Raw genomic sequence first — 23534 nt, 5'->3', positions numbered from 1 at the left:
ACACAAATGCTGGTCTAAAACCGTGAGAGTCTCTACAATGTGTAGAGGCTCAAGCCTTTTATTATAACACATGACAACCGCCCTTCAATGGGCGTGCAACAGATTACATCAGTAACATATAAGATTCTCATTTGTCGGATCATATAGAATCTCCCACCTCTCTGCCCACCCTTCCTCACGTCCGCCATAGTGTGGACTTTGTCTTCTTTAGCATGCAGACAGCCTTAAGGAATTCTGTGTAGTTGACAAATCATTGTTTAACTAGCTTGCGTGAGGAGTGGAAGGGGGCCTAGGTAAACACTCAGTATTGAACACAGGATATACACAACACTATGGCCCTTAACTCTTAGAGGCTTCTTGTGTAACTTCTATGTACTTAGCTAACATTAACATCATACATCCATTGTCTAGCAAATACCATGATTAGATTGTGTGTGTGTCCTTTAAACTCCTCAGAGCTAAAAGTCATTACAATAGCAAAATACATTTACGTTATACAAATCGATAGACATTTTATACCAAATAATCATCATGTCTATCACAATCCCCCCTTAAAATGTCTATCCTCTAATTCTCTATCTAATTTTCACAGTTCTCTGCGCATGAGCCTATAACTGGAGCACGTTGAAGGTTCGTTTTAGAGTCTTCAAGGGGGTGTAGGACTTGTCCACTCCTTCTGGGGATGCATTCAGCAAACTCATGGTGGGAGCGGCTTTTCCAGCATCAGTTTCACAGGTCTCTCTGACACAGGGGATAACACAGCAGACTAGAACAGAAAGGGTAAGCATCAGTTCACATACAACAGCGATGCCCGTCTGTGCCAGGATCCTTTACCACCCGCTCATCCATGGCGAGTGCTGGTCCCAAAAGTTAGCTCTTTTTAGTTAGTGCGGTCAGCTTCTTAATGACAACTGCGTCTTTACCCGCGGGTCACGTGTCGTCTAGGATGTAGGTACAACAAGTCTCCCCTATCATCTTTACAGACACTCCCCTTTTTAGCTAAAGTCATATCTAAGGTCATTCTATTTTTAAAAAAGTCATAGTCGAAGTAGGTCCTATTGGTCGACTAGTCCCTATAAGGCGTCTCTAGTATAATTTATAAACCACTGCTAACTATAATAAACATAATTAATCCAATCAACGTTTATTTACCATAATGACCAGGAAAATGGACTTGATTCTAGTTTTAACTTGGTCTCTAATTTTTAAAACTTGTCAGGTACCCCCCTTGGCTATCCTATGATGTCAATGTATACGTTTTGATCAAAACTACCACCAGGGGTCTCTCTTCTCGCTCTAGTATAATGTTACAATACTAGTAGCGTGCACAGGTACGCACGGCGTGGGACTCCCTAATCTTCACCCACACCAATGTCCCTCCTGGAGATAGTCCTAATGGTGAACACGTCCAGGTCGCCTCACCCTGACCCTACACTACCTAGTGACAAGACTGGAAGGAACCGCCGTACCTATGCGGAAAACAAGGATAGACCAGCATGACAGGATAACCACAAAACACAGACTGAGTTGGATCGAGATAAATTAACTATTGGGGGTAACCTCATTATCCTCAATGCTGTCCGACAGGATGTGGAGGAGCATAAGGGCTTTACTAAGGCACACTCCCCTGTCCAATTACCCTCCAGGCGGGTCCTCTACCTCATGTCACTACAAAGCCAGTAAACGTCTCCTAAGGACTGAACCTGATTCTGTGTCCATTCCCCTCCTATCGTACCGTAGGAGGAGCAATACCCGTTGGTGAGTTCCCCAAAAATCTCCCTCCACCCTGCCTATTTGCCCGGCAGGTGTAGTTTCCAGGGTAGTCAGTAACACTCTCTCCGGTGCAAAACACTTAAGTAGTTATAGAGTATTCCTTCTTCCATTTCTCACGGACAGTGTAATTAGCGGAAATGTTCGTGAAGAGACTAATAAACCACTCTTCAGCATCTACAGGGAGATTTAGGGGGACCATCCCCGAGTGTGGTCGGGCACTACCGCACACGCAACAGTTAGACTTCTTGCTCCTGTTAGCATTGTACCTCATCAACTCCAACCAGAGATTCTGGTCAGAGTAGCCAGTCGCTACTGTCAAGGTGTCCTCAAAGGTAGGGTCGGCTATGATCATCATGTTCGTCAAGGTCTTTATCTTACGGCGGAGGGGGTTAATTATGGGCACGGGACTAAGTGAAGGCTTCCATTCGGCTGCATCTACCATACCCCTTATTTTAAACTTCCCTAAGGGATCTGTCCTCCCGTACCGGTATGTCCCCAGACTATAAGTCTCCCCGTCCCCCGGGCTTGGATCTCCCATGGTTAATGTAAAAACCGCATTAAAACCAAGCAACATACTAAGTTCAGCCTTCCAATACCTGCTGTCCTTATTATTCTCAAGGAGGGTTATACGACTAATTAGGGATTTCCCGCTCCTATCTTTCTTATTTAAGGCACTTCGCGGTTTATAGGACTAGTCTGTTCCTGCGTTACATCCCACTAATCCCCAATAACGGCAGTCTTCTCCCCAGACGTTATCAGTGGCGCAAACATATTGTATTCCCCGGGTATATAAGTCATATAACCAGCTGGACTGAGCTAAATCTGGCCTGCGGTGGGATCTTGCGCCTAGACACGGGACCACAGTACAATAGTCGAAGGAATATGCGGCTACTTGAGCATTGGACGAGTTATACTAGAAGGTAACCATACCCTCATATTCTTCCGACTAAGGATTCCAGTTGCTACCCTCCTCTCTCACTAGCCCTAACCAGAGTAATGTCTTTGGCACAACTAAGACTGGTCTCCCGGATCTGAAGCTTTCTTACAGTATGAAGCATAGATCCATGTAAGTCTTTCGGCTAGTTTCACAGCTGTGGCAGTAGTCAGAAGCACCTGGTAGGGGCCATCAAATCAGGGTTCATGAGGGTGCTTCCTGGGGAACTTCTTGACGCACACCCAATCCCCAGGCTGCAAGATATGTGTCCCAGTGTCTGCCTCTGAGTCTGGAAGAGAACACCTGTGCATAGGCTTTGGTTAGTTCTTTAACAACGGAAATCACATACTCAGTCAACACATCAGATTGTAATTGTAACTACTGAGGATAGTAACAACCTAGCCTTGGGGCTAGCCCAAACAATCTCGTAGGGAGATAATGTATAATCCCCCCTGGGTTCATATCTAACACTGTATAAGGCTATTGGATGACAGTCTTTCCAAAGTGGCGTCATTTTTAAGTATCTTACTTTTTAGCGTGCCACTACGTCTCTCCACCTTTCCACTACTCTAAAGATGGTAGAGTATGTAAAAGGCCTGGGATACACCCAGAGCAGACATGACATGTTACATTCACCTGCGAAGTTTATACCTCTGTCTGACTCTGAATCACTTCTGGTACCCCATATTCACAGTTTACCTCGTTCATGAGCTTCTTTGCGGTTACCTACTTGTTTGCCTTGGTGACAGGGTCGGCCTCCAACCTGCAAAGACATCAACAACAACATGCACGTATTCATACTTCCCAACAAGTGGGAGCTGAACGTAGTCAATTTGCAATCCCTGAAATGGGTAGAGTGGTCCCGGCAAGTGTGATGTGGCAAATTTACTTCTGCCCTGACTCACCTATGGCATAGATCATGCTAAACCGGACAAATGATGCAGCAGCTACAGAGAACCCAGAAGTCGCCCATCGTCTTTCAAGCGTCGTCGTCATTGCTGGTTTACTAGGTGGGTCTTTCCGTCCATCAGCTGGGCCATCATGGGATACAGGAACTGTGGTGGGCAAGTGCTGTTGACTGTTCACCACACGCTGTCCTGTTTCTGCTGCTCCCATATTAGTCCATTTATTCTTTTCTTCCTTGCTGGCTTGTAACTGTAAAAGTCTTTTAGCATATCAAAGTCCAAATTTTTGTCAATGTCCAAAGTTTTTTACCACTGACTCATGCCGTCAGTATCTTTTCTTCTTTCTTCCACGGCTTGAGGGCCGCTGCCTTTGCTGCGCTGTCAGCAAGGGTGTCGTCTCTCGCCTCTCCAGTGTAGGAATTGGTGTGAACTCTCAACTTTGTCAGGTAGAAGTAGGGCCTCCATGCGACTCTGCACCGCTGCACCATTCTCAATTGGTTGTCCTGCTAAGGTAAAAAAACTGTCTGGCCTTCCATATTGGGTCGTAATCATGAGCTATGCCAAATGCATACCAGGAGTCAGTGTAAAGGGTTGCCGTCTTACCTCTCGCCACTCTACACGCCTTAGTGATGGCCTTCAATTCCGCTTCTTGTACTGAGACATGCGGAGGCAGAACTTCTGCTTCTAGGACATCTTGTTGTGTGACCACTGCATATCCGATGTGGAGTCGTCAATCCTCACCCTGATACCATCTGCAAAAAGCTCAACATATGCATTATCAACAGAGGTTCTGGTAACTGTTTGCATACCTGCAGTTTCTTACTGTATTAGTACTAAATAATCGTGCTGATGTTTTATTTCACATGGCTCAGAATCTTGTAGCACAAAATCATTTTTTTTTTTTTTTTAAAGGCCCAATAGCTGATCTACAACACCTAGATCATCTATGACCCAGATCACCTCTGCCTCCCCCCTTTTGAACCGGAATACTCAATGGAAAAAAAGAGTAATTGTGTTCAAACTAGTAAACCAAGAGGCACAAAAACAAGCACTTTGTAGGTCAAGGTGACATTGTATGCAGCGAAGTCTGAGCGAAAATCTCCTTACAAAAAAATTTTTTTTTCCTTTCAGGTCGCAGTTAGCATTTTTTAACACAAGGGGGCGCAACACAAGTCAAATTTTACGTCACCCAGTGTAATAGTATTTCAGGGTATGGCCAGCGTTTAGCTTTTACTCTCCTGTCGGAATATGATTATAGCTTCAGTGTAGACTGACACTAGAATATACCAAAGACTTAAAGAAAAACTAAAGAATACGGATGAATTAACATCCTACTCTGGGCAATTCAGTCCCTCTTTCTTCACATAAAAAGTAAAATTACTTCACCAAATTGCATGAAAAAGTTTGCTGGGTGACTATAGGGAAATTATTCCATCTGTAGGAGCCTTCCATAACCTCATCTGTCTGAGTATCCATTGGAGAAGCGGGCAGTGGAAAACAGAGCCTCTGGGAACATGAGAGAGCGTCCCCTGTCATGTATTCCTGGTCTCTGCCCCCCATGCATCAACTCCAATCTTCCATGCACTATAAACCAGCTTAGTCATCTACTATGTCCCAAGCTGCATCTTCACAAAGGTTTGTTTCCCTGAACTTATCACACATCCAAAGTGGCCACATCTTGGAGCGTAACAAAGTCTGGTCAAACAAAACCTTACTTCAGACAATCATGATGTTAGCACTGGATACAGTGGCATTGGGGAATATAGGCCTCCCAAATGCAGCAAAATGGCCGCCAGAGGCAGAAAGGGACGGAGCTACAAATCTCCCAAGTGAGGCAAAATGGCTGCCGGAAGAAGGGGCGGGGCCAGGGGCAGCAGCACTTCCAGGTGAGGCAAAATGGCTGCTGGAGGAGGAAGGGGCGGGGCCAGGTCCTGTCCCGGATGGGGAGGGACCGGAAGTAACATCACACACCCTGAAAGTGAGCACATGGGGGGGAAGTAACTTCAGGGTGGGGGCAGGCCTCACTACATTTACTGCAGAGTCACACTATGTTGGGTTGTAAACATTGCAAGCAGGGCCGCCATTACAGGGAGGGGCTGTAGTCAACACAAAGGCATTACATTGTTCATTAGCAATACACATACCCCACTACATGCTTTCCCCTCTTCAATCTCTTAACTACATTATACCTCCTCCTAGCAATCTAAAAACACCTTTCTTTCTGCTAGGCTTCCTGCTCATCTTCTGAAAACTTTCTACAGCCTATCTTATCTGTCCATGACCTGACATTTCTTTCTGCAACTTTTCCTGGTCCTTTCCCATTGTTCAGTAAACTCTGCTGCCTTCCCTTCAGCAACCAAATCACAAGCTCTATGACCTTTGTCCTTGCTCACTTTGCTCCCCATTCTCTAAACAACCTGCATCTATGCCTAACCTTCTCAATCTGCTCAACTCTATTCTATTCGAAGTTTCTGGACACAGTGGTGTTTCTCTTGTAAAATCTGCTTTCTTCAAATCCTTCCAATATAACCTCTCTTTCCCACTCAGATTACAATGCACATTAATTCTACAAAACACAGGGAAAGACAAAGTAAACAGAAAGGGTTAATTGGAAAAAGCTTTCAGTTCACTCTTATCAGCAGCCCTCCCCCCAATAATAAACACTGCACATTCTTTCTATAATACCAGACAGACGGGATTACTGGAGAATACCCACAACGGCTCAAGGTATATATCTCATCTACCTTTATAACAACCAACCTCTACTAGTAATCCGTCTGGACAGGACATTTTAGCTATACACAGAGACTGACGATTATTTTAAATGACCAAGAGTTTTCTGGAGACATCAGCCGTCACACCACGGCTATATTCACACGTATATACCTTTTCACATATGAGAACATAACTAGCTCAATCATAAAGGTAAGTATACGTATCATAAATCTTCCTAACCTCACACTAGTTTACCTAGGAGAAAGTCTCAGTGGCGTGTTCCCTCAGACCTAAACAGCCGAGTCCGCCCTTCCGACACATTTACCCTCACAGAATTTATCTCTTGGTCTTGTATACACAGTGTTTAACCGTCTCAGACACAACAGCATACAAAATACCCCTAGACAGGTAACATGGTGATTTTTCGAGTGGACAGACCTGTCTTTCAGTGAAGGTCCAGTCTGGATCAGATACAGGCAGATTTAGCAGTCAGAACCCAGATCACATCGGTAGATTTACATAAAGCAATCTTACCGTGTTCTGTAGATTTTCGGGCCCCTGAGTTCTGCGTGCCATCTGCCGATCTCTGTACGTTCCAGGCTGTGACCTCACAGATCCACTCGCCCACCCAAGGACGACACTGTTCTGGATTATGATTTTCTCCAGCAGGCTTTGGGGTATTTTGCCGCTTCCGAATTGTATCGTGTGCACACATCATCGACCAGAATCGGACACAAATGCTGGTCTAAAACCGTGAGAGTCTCTACAATGTGTAGAGGCTCAAGCCTTTTATTATAACACATGACAACCGCCCTTCAATGGGCGTGCAACAGATTACATCAGTAACATATAAGATTCTCATTTGTCGGATCATATAGAATCTCCCACCTCTCTGCCCACCCTTCCTCACGTCCGCCATAGTGTGGACTTTGTCTTCTTTAGCATGCAGACAGCCTTAAGGAATTCTGTGTAGTTGACAAATCATTGTTTAACTAGCTTGCGTGAGGAGTGGAAGGGGGCCTAGGTAAACACTCAGTATTGAACACAGGATATACACAACACTATGGCCCTTAACTCTTAGAGGCTTCTTGTGTAACTTCTATGTACTTAGCTAACATTAACATCATACATCCATTGTCTAGCAAATACCATGATTAGATTGTGTGTGTGTCCTTTAAACTCCTCAGAGCTAAAAGTCATTACAATAGCAAAATACATTTACGTTATACAAATCGATAGACATTTTATACCAAATAATCATCATGTCTATCACAGTGTGACCCTGGTCTAATTCTGGCTGTGACTCCTCTATTTCCCAACACTTGGACTCCATAACTGGCTCATGTATCATAATTAGTAGTTTACTGTAGTAAAATGGTAAATATACATACAGCATGGCAGCACCTGATGAGTTCCAAGAGACATGCCAACATCAGATACATGACTATTGAGGTGTATTACTGCCATATTTATTCATTTGTGGTTTCTGGCACACATTTTGGTCAAATCGGTTGTCTTGTATTTGGTGTTCCGTGATGCTTGTAGGGTACTATGAAGCAGTCTTGTGGTTTTGCACTACAGCCACTATGGTCTGCCTGTGTATATGCCACTTTTGTCTTGGAGGTCTTGTCCTAACCATGTTCTTTCCTCTAGTATACCGGTAACAGCAGATGGATATTGATGTTGTTTCCAGTATTTTTATCTAGCAGAGCTGTAATACTTTTACCGACTCCACTCAGAACTGCCTTCTACTTCACAGCGCTGTTTATAATATAGGTGTTCCCTGTCATTGTAATCCTGCCCGTGATACTGAGAAGTGATATTACAGAACGGGAAATGTCAGGCTGTTGTGAGGATTAGGGAGAAAACTAAGATTTCAGCTGGTAGCGTGAGCAATAAAATAACACACAGACCACCTACAACAGTCTCACACAACCGGATTTTAATTGCGGTATCCATGATTGTCACCCGTGAGAACGATCCACAGTATTATGTACACATTTAAAAAAAGGCGCATTCCTGTCTCCACTCAGATGAGCGGGTAGCAATTGCGATGTCCGCCAGCGGATTCAAAATGTCACCATGTTCTAATTTTGTGTGGAATCCACACGGATGGCTTCCATTGAAGTCAATGGAAGCCATCCGACCCGTAGCCGATCTGCAATTGACATTGCAGATAGGACGCGGGTACCCGTGTCATTGCCTAATGACGGCATGGGAGAAACAAACTTTATAAAAAAAAAAAAAACTGCACTGCACATGAACAACGGCGCGCATCCACAGTCATCCGCAATACAAAAAGCAAAAGTACGGAAGGTTGCTGGCTGAAGTCAGACCCGGATTCCGCTGCGGCCTCCAGCATGTGGAATCTGGATCACCCGTGTGAGACCGGCCTTATTGTATAGATCAGGTTTTTATCTAACAATAAAACATTTTGCATAGGCTACACTGCTCCTGGGTGATCTATGCACCCCTGCTCTAGAGGGCGCTCTCACTTTCCTCATGCATGTAGGGGGTACATTTGGCTAAGAAATGATGTTATGCTAGATAATTACATACAACGGGCACATGCTGATATACTGTGATAATAGGCTAGGTGCACACTGGCATTTGGGGCCCTCTTTGTGTCTGGCAGAACTGTTACAGCTAGTGTGGTAATAGTCGTACTTTAAGGAATAAAGTCCATACACTTTAGATGACTTGTAGGAGTGTGTGTGTTTTTATTGGTTATTGGGGAATAAGTAGCTACAAGACACCTGGCATCTTGCCTCCCATGGGAACATAGTATCAGGCCTGCTGAAATCAACACGTCAGATCTTTGCACTAACATCAAGGATAGTCAAGAGAACCGCATTCGCATTAGTTAGTTCTGCTGAAATCACTGGCTTTCATGGACTTAGTCTATTAACCCCTTCCCGCTCCATGACGTACCGGTACGTCATGGGAGCCTGGTACTTCGCGCAAAATGACTTACCGGTACGTCATCGGGATAGCGCGAGATCATGAGTGACTTCGCGCTATCCCGCAGCGGGAGCCGGCTGTCAGTCACAGCAGGCGTCCCGCTGCAACAGTGGGGGGGGCATCGGAGATGCGCCCTCCGCTGTTAACCCCTTTCCTGCCGCGATCTAAGTAGATCGCGGCAGGGAAAGAGTTCACAGAGGGAGTGCACTCCCTCTGTGTCTCCGGCCGGCTCTCGTGATGTCATCGCGAGAGCCCGGCCTGTCACCATGGCAACAGGACGCCAGACACTGGCGTCCTGTATTGCCTATGCCTATGATCGCTGTATAAGCGATAAGGCATAGCAGAGCAGTAGCTCTGCCATGCCTTATGACAGCGATCATAGGCACAGTGCTGCAAGTCCCTCAGAGGGACTCAAATAGTGTAAAAAAAAAAAAGAAAAGAAAAATGTAAAAAAACCCCTTTTTTATGCTTTTTCTAATATTAGCATTAAAAAAGGTAAAAAAAAATTAAAACCCCACATACTGGGTATTGACGCGTCCGTAACGACGTGTACAAAAAGCTGAACACGCTTTTTATTTTGTACAACAAAGCGTAAAAAAAGAGGCAAAATGCTAATTATTAGCATTTTGCCTCACAAAAAATGCAATAAAAGTGATCAAAAAAGCTGTACATTCCCCAAAATGGTACCAATAAAAACTACAGCTCATCTCGCAAAAAATAAGCCCTTATAGAGCTCCGTACATAGAAAAATAAAAAAGTTACAGGACTTTGAATGCTGGTATAGAGAAAAAAAAAAGGCTTTTTATTGCAAAAAAGTGTAAAAACCAAAAAAAATAACAATTTTAGTATCGTTGTAACCGTACCGACCCGCAGAAAAAATTTAGTGTCATGTATGCTGCATGATTAACCCTGTAAAAAAAATCTGTCAGAATTGATGCGCTTTCTCTCCCTGTTATCATAAAAAAATAAGTTTTACAATATAGTCTATGTACCCAAAAGTGGCACTGATAAAAACTACAGCTCGCCACGCAAAAAACAAGCCTGTATACGGCTGCGTCGACGGAAAAATAAAAAAGTTATGGCTTTTGAAAAATGGAGATGGAAAAATACCAAAAATCGCTTGGTCCTCAACGCCAAAATAGGCCATGTCATTAAGGGGTTAAGGACCAATCGCCGTAAATATATGGTGCTTTATTCATGACCAATAGTAAATATACAGCGCAGGATTAAAGCTCCTGCAATCTAGCAGGAGCAGGTCAGGTTCTTGGCTGTTGGACACAGCCGAGGACCCAAAGGAGAAGGCAGAAGACTCTTTTAATTGCTACTGTTTTCTCTTTTACAAGCTACATAATGCTCAATTTAGAGAATGCAGGAAGCTGCAGTGCTGTATCCTGCAGAGGACCTGGCGATCATGTGATCAACAGAGGTTCCCAGCATGTCAGCAAAAGGGTCTTAGTAGGCCCCTCACTAGTTCGGACAATGACTGTCACGCTAGGGGCATGCTTTCCCTCTAACTAGGGTCCTATGGATGCTCCAGTTACAGTGGAAAAGTGTGAAAGAACTAAATACAGTGTGAAACCAAAGGTGGTCTTTGTCATCGGGAACATAGATGTTACATTTTTTTTTTTTAATTACAAAAATAGGTTAGAAAATTTACTGAATAATACTAAGAAAAAAACAAAAAACCCACCACTAATGCCATGAAACTCTGCCCGATATAATGCTTGCCAACGTGTGAGGTTCCCACAGATGTGAGGAGTTTTTGTGTCAAACACCTCCCACCAGTCCAGTACAGTTGCAATTCCCCACCCCCGAACAGCGATGTGAGGGGGAAAAAACTCTTGTCTGTATGGCCCTATTCAATAGAATGGGGTTCATATTCGTGCATCTCGGAAAGCAGAAATCTTGTGCTTTTTTTTTTCTCCCCTTGGCTTAATGATGCGGCCCTTCTCTTCCCCACTCCCTATTTTCTCTTCAGTTTGAATGTTTTTTGTTTTTTTTCTAATTAAAATAAATAAATAAATAAACGTAGATGTCTGAGGGCTTTTTTTTTTTTTTTGCAGAACGAGTTGTGTTTTTCAGTGGTACTATGTAATGCACCTTATAATGGAACGAACCAACTAGTGAATCCTAGTGAGAACTGCAAAATATCAGGATTTTTAAATTTATTCTTAATTTATTTTCTAATGGTACGTTGGAAATTCAAAACGATACCTAAGGGCTCTTGCCCATGTCCGGGTCGGATTCCGCCTGTGAAATCTTACAGCGGAATTAGACCGGCGCCCACCTGAGACCCCATACTCGCCTGTCTGGATCTGCCACTAGTGTGTCGGCCGGCGCGCAGTGCAGCGCATGACGTGCCAGCACTGGGGTATAATGCGATACTACACGTCGTGGGCACAGCAGAAGTATTGTGGGACAGACAGCTTCCATTCACTGCACTGGAAGCAGTCTGCATTTTTCTGCACAAATTAGTAAATGCTTCGATTCTCCTCCCGCGAGCAGAAAATCGCAGCTGATTTCCGCTTGTGGCCATGGGAGAATCGTTTTACACGGTATGGACGGATATTGCTGCAAAAATCGCGGTGGGTGTCTGACAGCGATTTCCACAGCAATAATCCGTCCGTGGGCATTTGGCCTTAAGAACACAAGACAAAAATTAAACAGGTTTACAAATTTTAATGTGGGGGAAAAACTAGTTCATATTGTGAAAACATATTGTGCTGACTGGTAGCGATCCTAGTAAAGGGGCTCCGCTCCGAGTTTTGGATTAGTTAAATATAGAAAATGTGATTTTCTGATGACATGTCTTGTAAGGGGTTAACCTGGAACGTCCCTGCTGCCACACAGCTTGAGCTTTGCCAATGCTTGCTGCCTGCTGGACTTCACTTCTGGGTGCAGGTTCTCTTAGCCTCACACTTAAAGGGGTTGTCTCGCGAAAGCAAGTGGGTTTAAGCACTTCTGTATGGCCATATTAATGCACTTTGTAATATACATCGTGCATTAAATATGAGCCATACAGAAGTTATTCACTTACCTTTCCTGCGCTGGCGTCCCCGTCTCCATGGCTCCGTCTAACTTCAGCGTCTAATCGCCCGATGAGACGCGCTTGCGCAGAAGGGTCTTCTGCGTTCGGCTCGGTTCGGCAGCAGCGGCGTTCTGGCTCCGCCCCCTTCTACGCGTCATCGTGTAGCTCCGCCCCATGCCGTGTGCCGATTCCAGCCTCCTGATTGAGGTCAAAATGTATTGCCTAGCCACCATTGATCACACTTCAGTCAGCGCTGCTCCATCTGGTTAAGGGGTTTAAAACTCTTGTAATTTCCCTATTTATTCTAAAATATTTTCACGCATTGCATGTACTATTGTGGGGCCTCATGTACACGTGGTAATCTGTTGAAACCTCCTATATTAATACACCGGTCTCTACTACACTGAGTTTTGTTCTCTCACTCCTGTGGTCCTGCAGAGACCTTCCTAACTTATAACTATCTCATGTGGTGAATTGGACACATGGTGGATTGTGGCAGCACATCTACTCAAGAAAAGGGGTTACATCCTTCCCAGATTTGCAGACTGATTTTTTTTTTTTTTTTTAATTTCTTTATATATTTTTTTTTTAAGGGAGCTGTTCAGCAATTCTGAGCCCCTTAGGCCTCATGTCCACTAGGAAATCTGGGCCTGCGCGAATTCTCCATGCAGAATCCCGCAGCGGGACCCTCCTTTCCCAGGGACATGAGGCCTGAAAAAAAGATTTAACTCACCTGTCCGGATGCTGCGGGTTCCCGTCCGTCGTAGCCTGATCTTCTTTCTCTCTGCCTGGCGGATGCGCTCGGCATGCACTTTTTAAAATATTCTTTTTGAACTCCTGCGCTCCCGCGCCGGAGAGCAGAAATTCAGCTGCGGGTGTACCTCGGGACCAGACAGCTTCCATAGGCTTCTACGGAAGCCTGCGGGAGACCCGCAGAAAATGAAGCATGCTGCGTTTTCTCTTCCGTGTGGGAGAAAACGCAAATCTATTAAAATGCCATCCGCAGGTGCAAACTTCAATTTAATTGCCCGTGGATGGCCAATGGATCCCTATGGGCAAAATTGAATGCGGATTCTGCAGCGGAATCCGCAATTCAATTTTGCTAGTGGACATGAGGCCTTAAACTAGTCCAGGGGAGGGAACGGAGTTTTATATTCACCTGATGTGTCGTCCTAGCGCTGTGCCCCCAAGATCGGTGTGCGTGTACTGCGTAATAAGTTGGCGCTATACAAATACCAAGATTTATGTATTTATTTATTTTAGTATAGCGCCATCCAGAAGGCTGTGAGCAAGTGCTTTACCATAGCGATCAATGAGAGATGTACATAGACTTCCGAGGGGTGAACAAACCCTTAAGCATGCTGAAGAAAGACAACTGTGTCCTGGTGGGCTTCCCTTTTTGTCACTTTTTGTCAGACTTGACAGTTTCACCACCTTATATTGCCTGGTGACCGGCTTGGTGCTGGTTTGTTCTCTTGATTATTGTCTTTGTGACTTTGAAAAGTTGGAGAAAGTCCATGCGACAGCCGTTGGATTGGTCCAGAATTTTTGGGTTTGTTCTTATTGATGTCTGGGAAATCTTTATTTTTTTGCTTGTTCATTGAAATGTCAGTATGGTCTGCAGGGAGTACCTGCCTGTATAAAGCGAATTCCCGCTATCTGCTAGACCATTAGAGTGTGCTTGCTACGTTTATGCATGGATATCCCAAAGTAACTATACCCCTCCCCCTCTACCCCTTGCCCAGAGCATTCTTATCAGAACTTTTTTACACTTATGAAGCTGTTTGTTTTAAACTTGGCTGACTTTTTTTTATTTTTATTTTTTTCTTCTAACTTTTGATAGGACTCCCAGCCTGCTCCATTGGCTGCTACATGTAGTAGGATTGAGCTTCCTGAAAACGGAAGTGGTGCCGGCCAGCAGCCGGGTGCAACACAACTGGATTTGAGCACTGCCCAAATGGCACAGACAGCCAACGGCTGGCAGATCATATCAACTGCTCAAATCAAGGACCAATCTGGAGGTGATAACTCTTCAAAGAACCGTTCAATAGCCCCTAGACAACATGTGGCTGCAGTGGCCCCGAATCTGCAGAATAAGCAGGTGCTAGCCAGTCCGCAAGGTGTAATGCCTAATATTCAGTATCGAGTTATACCTCAGTTTCAGACAGTAAATGGGCAACAGCTGCAGTTTACCACTTCTCCTCAGGTCAATGTCCAGCAAGATGCCTCTGGACAGCGGCAGATTATCCCAGCTACAAATCAACAAATTACTACCAATCGCACTGGTGCAGGAAACATACTTTCTGCCATGCCCAAGCTTCTTCAGCAAGCTGTCCCTATTCAGGGGGTTGGTCTAGCCAACAATGTCCTTTCAGGACAGACCCAGTACTTGGCCAAAGTTCCCATTGCACCTAATGGCAATATCACCCTTCTCCCTGTGAACGCAGCTTCTCTGACGCCCACATCTCAGTCAGTGACACTGAGCACTCAGGATAACTCTCAGCCTGTTACTTCATGCGTTAGTTCTTCGCAGCTGGCCACCTTTCAGGCAAACACCTCTTTCACCAATGCCAATACCTTTTCCACCAGCACCACTGCTAGCAGTATGAACCTCTTGAACGTTGGTCCCAGGTGTGCTACTGCCACTGGTACTGTTCAAGTTCAGAGTTCTCAGAGATCCACTGGTCAGCTCAGCTTGGTGACAGACTCTGTTCAACAGGGCCAACAAAAAGCTAGCAACCAAACTCAGCAGCAACAACAGATTCTCATTCAACCCCAGATTGTTCAAGGTGGACAGACTATCCAGACGTTACAAGCTGCACAGCTTACTGGCCAAACCTTCAGTGCACAAGCCATCTCCCAAGATGCTCTACGGAATCTTCAGTTTCAAACTCTGCCCAACACTGGTCCAATCACAATCCGCACTCCTACAATGGGCCCCAACGGGCAGGTTACTTGGCAAACGATCCAGTTGCATAAAATTCAGGTTCAAAATCCTCAAGCTCGGACAATCACTCTTGCTCCCATGCAAGGTGTATCGCTGGGGCAGGCAGGCAATGCCAATATGCAAGCTGGTACAGTGACCGTGAATGCTGCTCAACTTTCATCAATGCCGGGCCTTCGGACCATCAACCTAGGGCACCTAAGAGCCTCTGGAATACAAGTACACCAGCTTCAAGGGGTTCCACAGACTAGAACTAATGCAGCTGGTAAGTCTCTTGCACGTTGTATTTGATTTGTAATAGTTGACTGATGGACAGAAGTGATTATTGGCCTTTTCTAGGTTGGACATGTAACCAATGCAACGAAGAGAAATCTCTTGGACAGGCTGCTTAAAGGCCATGGACACCTTTTGGGGGACGTTTAAGGTTTTTTTTTAAAGTGTCTTTTGGAGGCTGTCCAATACTGAAGATTTGTATTTATTTATTTAATTTATTTTTTTTAAGCTAACCCAACTTGCCTTCTGCATGCCCCTTTATATGGTAAACTGCAGACTGAGGCGAAGCTCACACAGGCAGAATTTGTGATCGGCGTCCATGCGATGGGTCTGCAGCATTAAAAAGTATGCGCATGACCGGTAGTGAGCTGCTCTGGTCATCTGCGTGGAGAATCCGCTGCAGGCCTCCCGCATGCAGAATCTGGTCCGCCTGTATGAGCCTGGCCTGAGTTTCATGAGATGGACTGAGGGCTTGGTGGTCAGTCCTTACCTCTTCTGTCCTGAACATTTTTATCAGCTAATTATTACCCCAACATAAGTTTAGCATTGTTGTGGTCATAAATTAACTGATTACTTTCAGGAGAACAGAGGGTAATCACACTGTTGGTCCAGCTTCACTGAAGGCTCTAATGTTGACGCTCGACCTGAAATTTTATATGTATGCAATGATGTAAAAACTGCAGAAGACAAACTGCTAAAGTTTTAGTTAAACCGACTGCAAAAATGATTCGCCTCAAATTGAATGCAATTATGTGTGGAAAAATTTGAGTGAGCTCCGGACTGGTGTATGTGCCAAACGGAAATGGTTATTCTGGCCACACAGGGTTAAACAAACTGCACATAACGCCAGTTTTCACGTTTACAAGCTTGAGCTTTGTGTAGCCTGTGCAGGATGATGCATTATCCACCTCAATAAAGGACCAGGCAAAAGACTAAACTAAGATTCTACAAAATACTTAAAGGGGTTTCCAGGCAATTTTTATTAATGACCTATCAGGATAGGTCCATGAGGCTCATTTACATGCAATGAAGCTAATAAAGTGCTAATGGACATTATGCAAAATGATCACCAGAACTTTTAATCGTTTGAAAGATCCCTTGCGTGTAAATGAGCCTTTAAATCATCCTCTCCAGCAGCATGTCTCCAGTAGTTAACGAAAACCACTTCCTATTTAGTGATCCTTTCCAGTGTCTTGCAGCTATCTGGCTATAGCGATGCATTGGTACATGCAAATGTGTCTTCTTACAGATCGTTGCATCTTGTAGCAGCAGCACTGGTTTAACTAGTTTTTTCATATTTAAACTGCATTGCTTCATACGGATTTGCTTGCAGCTACCGGACTCATAGCATTAATAAATAACGGCATTAACTGCTTATAATTATACTAACATGTATAATGAGTCATATGCTGGTAGACTGCTAGTACACAGACTGCTAAGGCTGCCTGTCCACGGGCAATAGTCATAGCCTGATCTGCGCCCGCTATGGAAAAGCTTTCCATAGGCTAACTATTAAAATCGTGGCATGCTGCGATTTGCCGCGATTCTCCGCGGTGAGCCTGTCAGTGCTCCCACGTGGCGGAATATCGCTAGCTATATTCTGTCTCAGGCCGTGGACAGGCAGCCTAAAAGTGTGTGTATACATATGGCTATATGTGTGTGTATATATTTACATTACACTGAAACTTATCATTTCCCTCTGCTGTGGGTATACGATTTTCTTAGACTTGCAAATTTATTTATGTATTTATTTGTTGGAGTGGTGGTGATGGGGTTAAAGTACATTGTATAAAACGCTTACATATTTAGTGCTAATTTTATGGGGGTAATGGCGCAGAAGGAGGCAACATCTCTACCAGCATATGACTTATTACAAATATAAGTATAGGTAGTTGCTACTGTTATATATACGTTCTGAGCTTAGAGGTCCATTGAGCAGTCATATCGGTGATTGACAACTATTGTGCTATGTACAGTCATTAAGATAGCTGCCGATCACTGATTGGACCGCTCACTGGACCTCTAAGCCCAAAATGTGCAGAGATATAAATGAGCAAACATCTGCTGAACAGTCCAATGGGTGGTTCTATCAGTGGGTAACGGCTCCCCCTGTACATACACAGCTGTCAATCACTGATAGGACCATCCACTGGACTGTTCAGCGCAGAATCAGCAAAGGGTTAAATGAATAAAATACAAGTTATAGTGATTCTTCCCCATAAAACTATATCCTTCTGCTCGGCTCATCCTGCTCTATGTGATGCCTGCAGTTGGCTGAGCTGGTTCAAGCTGAAGATTCCCTTTAATTCAAATGAAACCTAGTCCTCATTCGTACGTATTACAGCGTCATTTTGTATAGCGCCATAGCAGGGCTTATGCTGTCGGTTATGAGGTGATTTTATGTAGATGTGTTTTCTTTTCCAGACTCCTTATAAATCCAACCAAAATGGGTGAATAACTTCTAATGGGTAGACTAATCAGCTGCAGTCCTACAGCATAATAAAGGAGCTGCATGCAGATAACAGACCATCTGTTCTCTGCATGCAGGGAGGCTCATTTACATGCAAATGCAGCTAATAAGCTACAAATGGGCATTAGTGGTCATTAGCAGCTTATGCAAAATGATCGCTTAAACTGTCATTCATCCTATCTTTTGAACAATCCTCTTTGTGTGTAAATGGGGCTAATGAGGGTCCTGTAACAAACTAGGGTATGTTTAAAATCAGTTTGGCATTGACCTTTATGTCTGGGCAGCATGCAGATAACATTATTTATTTTTCTCCACAGGAGATGGAACCGGCCACTCAAGCATTCCTGCGGCTGGTGCTGACGGTTTACACGAGGATCATTCTGCCATGGAGGAAGGTAAACCGAGGCCAGATCCCCAACCCCAACCTGGACGGAGGAAGCGTGGAGAGGCTTGCACTTTTCCTTACTGTAAAGACAGCAAAAGAAGGTATGAATTGCAAATAAGGCAGCTCATTGCTGTATAGTAAAGATGATGCCTTGCCGTCCGCCCCTCAACACTGATCCGTTCTTTCCCACAAGAAATCTAGAAAGCAAGCATTACACGGCGACCATTTTTAAATCGATGGATCATTGGCAGATTAGGTCTTAACCTTCTTTCAATACAATTTCCCTGCCACCTGCATACTCCCCAGTTCTTACTTATTTTTGGGTAGGAAAGTGCATTGTGGATGCCTTGGAATTACTCAACAAGCACATAAAAATGATGTCCTAATGATTGTATTAGTAATTAAAAAAAAAAATCTATCACAGCGCTCCTCCCAATATTCAAATAACTCAATGAGGTGCAGATGTAGATAAGAAAGGGACTTACCCGGTGCGGGTGGGATGGCCCCCCAATATGGAGGGGCTCCCACACAACACCTTCATGTCCCGGTAGGCGTATAATAAATCCAATAGATGGGAATCCAATATGGGGTTTAACTAAGCCCTGTGTGCACAGGGGGAGCAAGCCTCAGTCCGTCGTGTCCCCAATGAAGGGATCAAGCTGAGCAAAGCACAAAAAGCAAAAGAGGGCTCAGCGCTCCACGAAACCAGTCCAAAAAAAGTTATAAAGTTATTAAGATGATCCCATATAGGACCCTTTAATCAAACATGCAACGCGTTTTGTCGCGGTACAAACGCGACTTTATCAAGCATAATCAATTACAGAACCCAGACATATATAAACATAAAATGTGGGACTTGCAGTGCCAGTCCTGTAGTTCCGCGAGTGCTGATCCTCCCCCTAGCGAATGCCGTCCCGGCGCTATGAGCGCCATCGGTGGAGTGAGTCTTCTGGGTGATGCGTGTGACGTGATGACGTCCACCGTCAGAACGCATCCAGGGGCACATTACAGAGGCGTGGATGCGTGAGTGACGTAGCCACGTTCCTATGGAACGCACAGCCTCAGGAGGAGGAACGCAAGCGTGGGAATACTGTGTAGCTCAAAATGTTTAGCTGAAACATAATGGGACAAAACGACCCGTTACTTTTAGCCTCTAAAACCATCAGTTAAAGGACCCTAAAAAATATGAAGACAAACAATTAGTAAATAGTTAAAAAATACATATAAAAAAATAAAGTGTATATATGAAAGGCACTCTGTCATATATAAAAATATCTTTACACCCAAACATGCGCATATTTCATTATGTAGTTGCAGACTCTGTCCTAAAAGATGGACTATGTGTATCACTGATAAGGTGCCTATCTCTAGGCTATATACCATATCCAAATAACATGTATAAATATGTATAAAAATATAATATATATAAAAGGTAAACAAAATCTATAATATATATATATATATATATATATATATATATATATAATTAGTATCCATAGGTGCACCCTGTATGTAATAAACATATATATATAGGGAATAAATGAAAAATTATATTGAAAAATACTAAATGTAGATACATATTACTAAAGTGAAAAAGATGTATACGTCAACATCAAGGAAATATGAAATATTAAACATTCTCTAGAACCTCATTTAATCCATGAGGGATCAATGTGTCTAGTTTAAAAATCCAGAACATCTCTTTGATACGGAGCTTATTGATCGACTTGATGGAAATTATTTCTAGTGGGGTCACTTTTAAACTCGAGGGCTCACAGTCATGGTGCGTACTGAAATGCCTGGAGACACTGTTTGGTAAATCCTTTTTTGATATTGCTTTTATGGCGGGATATCCTTGTGCTTAAATTATTGATTGTCCTCCCAATATATCGTCTCACACGGACATTCCAGTAAATAAATCCCGTATCTACTTCTGCATGTCAAATGTTGTTTTATTTGAATTGTCTCTCCATCTTTGGTGGTAATATTAGTTGTGGCATGAGCAATAGGTCTACAGCTTTTGCACCGTTTTAACCCACATCTAAAAACGCCCCTTTTTGCGTGATTCAATCTTTCCTCCAGTTCTAATTTTCTCTCATTTTTAGGGCAAGATGGGGCTAGCAAGTTTTTAAGTGTTCTATTCTTGCGAAAAATGCAGATAGGTTTCCCATTTAATTTTTTCCCTAGAAAAGGGTCACTTTTCAAGAGGCCCCAATGTTTTTGGATGATCCCCTTAACCTTGCCGTGCTGAGTACTATATTTAGTAATGAACAGGGTTTTTAATAGGTCCTCCATACCATTTACATTATTCTTGTTATTTCCAGGTCGTCATCCCGACGGCCCCATTTACATATGGAGGTTGCCCTCTGACCCAGGTAGGGACAGGAAGAATTTAAAAGCACCTCCCTTTCCACCCGTGCTTCAGTGTCTTCCTGTCCCTACGGTGGGACAGAGGAGCAGCTCCAGACAAGCTGCGGAGAAAAAGAAAAACTTACCGCACGCTGTGCGGTCCCCCTGGAGGGGTAGAGGTCGGGGCCGCACACTCACGAGTCCCTGCATCCCCGACCTGCGCCGCCGCGGAGCCGTAAGTCGCCTCAGCAGCGCTGGTCTCTCTCGCGCGGTTCGCACATTCGGCGGCCTCCCTGGTCCTCGGGCGCATAGTGGTGACGTCATCCGGCGCGGTGACATCACGCGCTCAACGTAGGGGGCGTGGCTACCGGCAAGAACCCGGAAATGGCGCCAAATTTGAAAATCCTCCCCATATAAGCAGGCTAAATTCCATGGAGGATCCTGCTGACTGCCAGACAGTGTATGTGAGTATGTCTACCCGCGACAGCTCAGCACGTGAGGGAGAGATTGATACCCTACTAACTGTAAGTAGGCTATACGCCAAAAAGAATGCGCAAAATGATCACTTGTACAGCGGATGCATATATGTTCCCCTTCTTCTCTCCCCTCTCCCCCACTTTCATGGGTAGATGGATAAGGAGGGTCCAAAGAAAACGGACCCGAGGAAAAAATCGAAAAATGCGTCCTCTGCGACAAAAGGCTCGAGGAGAGCTATAAAAAACCCCTATGCGAGGAATGCACGGGGAAAATACTCGCAGAAGAGAAAGCAGCATTCAAATCTGATATCCGCTGCATGATTAGGGAAGAACTGCAGGCTTCCATGGCGTCCCTTCCCCAGGCCCAGCCAGGTCCGTCACGGGTCCCTAAAAGACCAAGGCAGACCGAATCGGCGAGTTCAATCTCCGTTGAATCACTGGAGCTCCCGTCCAAAGGGGAATTAGAGGACCCACCAGTTCCTATGGAAGATGAGAGAAAGTATTACTTCTCATCAAGCGACATTGCGCACCTCATCAAGGCGGTGAGGGAAACAATGCAAATTGAGGAGGATAACCCGCCAAGGACAATCCAAGATGAGATGTTTGGCGGCCTCCGGTCCAGGAGAAAGATCATGTTCCCGGTCAATCAGACCCTGCAGCAAGTGATTACAGACGAATAGCAGGAACCGGAAAAAAGGATAGCGGTTTCAAGAGAAATCCGAAACCGGCTCGCATTCGCTACCGAGGACGTCCGCCTGTACAGGGAGACCCCTAAGGTGGACATCCAAATTGCAAAAGGGGCCAAGAAGACCCTCTTGCCCTTCGAGGACACCTCCCAGCTATCCGATCCGATGGATAAAAAAATCGACGGATTAATGAAGAAAGCCTGGGAGGCAACATCCCTCACCATCGATGCTAACATAGCCTCAACTTCAGTGGCTAGATCCATGGTGCTCTGGCTAAACGGGCTAGAAGCCTCCATAAAGGATCGGGCCCCCAGAGAGGAGTTGGCCAGTTGTCTCCCCCTCCTAAAAATGGCTACCGCCTTCCTGGCTGACGCATCAGCGGAGACGGTGAGATACGATGCAAAAACCGGAGTCCTCAGCAACTCAGCGAGAAGGGCATTATGGCTGAAGACTTGGGCCGCAGACATAACATCTAAAAACAAGCTCTGCGCCATCCCCTTCCAAGGGGAATATATGTTTGGGCCCGTCCTGGACAAAATCCTGGAGAAAGTTGGCGACAAGAGTAAGACCCTGCCCGACAGACAACCTTTCAGGAAACCATCCTTCCCGAAGAGGACACGCCAGCCACCTCCCGAAGTTAAAGGGAAAGGGAAGACTGGAAGATGGTCGTACCCCAAGGGAGGTCGGGGTAAGGAAGTCCAACCCTCCCCTGAACAAACAGGGTAGATTAGCGGGCTATCTAAGCCAGTGGCAGGGGATAACATCTAACCCCTGGGTACTCCAAATAATCGAAGCAGGGTACCAAATTGAGTTCCACTCTCTACCCCCTAGGAGATTCCTCATAACCTCCCCTGGGTCCCTACAGGAACAAGGGAACCTCATAAAAGGTGTACAGGAACTCAAGGACCTAGGGGTCATTACACAAGTCCCAGATTACGAAAGGGGTGAGGGATTCTATTCCCCCCTATTTCTAATCAAAAAACCAAACGGTTCCATTAGGACTATATTTAATCTTAAAGCCCTAAATAAATTTATCTCTTACAAAAAATTCAAGATGGAAACAGTAAGATCTATCGTCTCACTAATAGACCGAGATAGTGTAATGTGCACCATAGATCTCAAAGATGCATATTACCACGTCCCAATAACTGCTGCCCATCACAAGTACCTGAGATTTGCTCTGCGGGAGGGTGACAAGATCCAGCATTATCAATTCACGGCCCTTCCATTCGGAATCTCCACCGCCCCTCGGGTGTTCACGAAAATCGTAATAGAGATGGTAGCCTATTTCAGGCGGAACCAGATCCGTATATTTCCATATCTGGATGACTTCTTGTTAGTGTCAAGGACAGAGAAGACCATGCGTATAGACCTATCCATGGTCTTGTCCACCCTAAACAGTTTAGGGTGGATAGTCAACAAACAGAAGTCCGACCTGAACCCTGGTACACAGAAGGTATACCTGGGTGTATTACTAGACTCCCACATCCAGGAATCCCGGCTTCCATCATCTAGGAAGGAAGACCTCACCCAAAGAGTAAACTCCCTCTGTCAGGCTACGACTGTTTCCATTAGAGAAACAATGAAGGTGCTAGGCATTCTGACAGCTTGCATTCAGATAATCCCATGGGCACA

General features: G+C 44.7%; 1 protein-coding gene across 1 annotated transcript in view; it reads left to right on the top strand.

Annotated features, from left to right (window-relative positions):
* The window catches only part of LOC136583281 (uncharacterized), a 76104-nt gene that overhangs the window by 35960 nt on the left and 16610 nt on the right, over positions 1–23534 (top strand). The window contains exons 6-7 of the mRNA XM_066584236.1: positions 14160–15525; positions 18321–18489. Coding sequence (XP_066440333.1) covers positions 14160–15525; positions 18321–18489 — 1535 coding nt within the window. The remainder of the gene's footprint in view (positions 1–14159; positions 15526–18320; positions 18490–23534) is intronic.

The sequence above is a fragment of the Eleutherodactylus coqui genome, chromosome 1, assembly GCF_035609145.1.
Source record: "Eleutherodactylus coqui strain aEleCoq1 chromosome 1, aEleCoq1.hap1, whole genome shotgun sequence".
In the NCBI taxonomy this organism is placed as follows: domain Eukaryota; kingdom Metazoa; phylum Chordata; class Amphibia; order Anura; family Eleutherodactylidae; genus Eleutherodactylus; species Eleutherodactylus coqui.
Note: the sequence above shows the minus strand (reverse complement) of the source record. Positions and strands in the feature narration are given on the sequence as shown.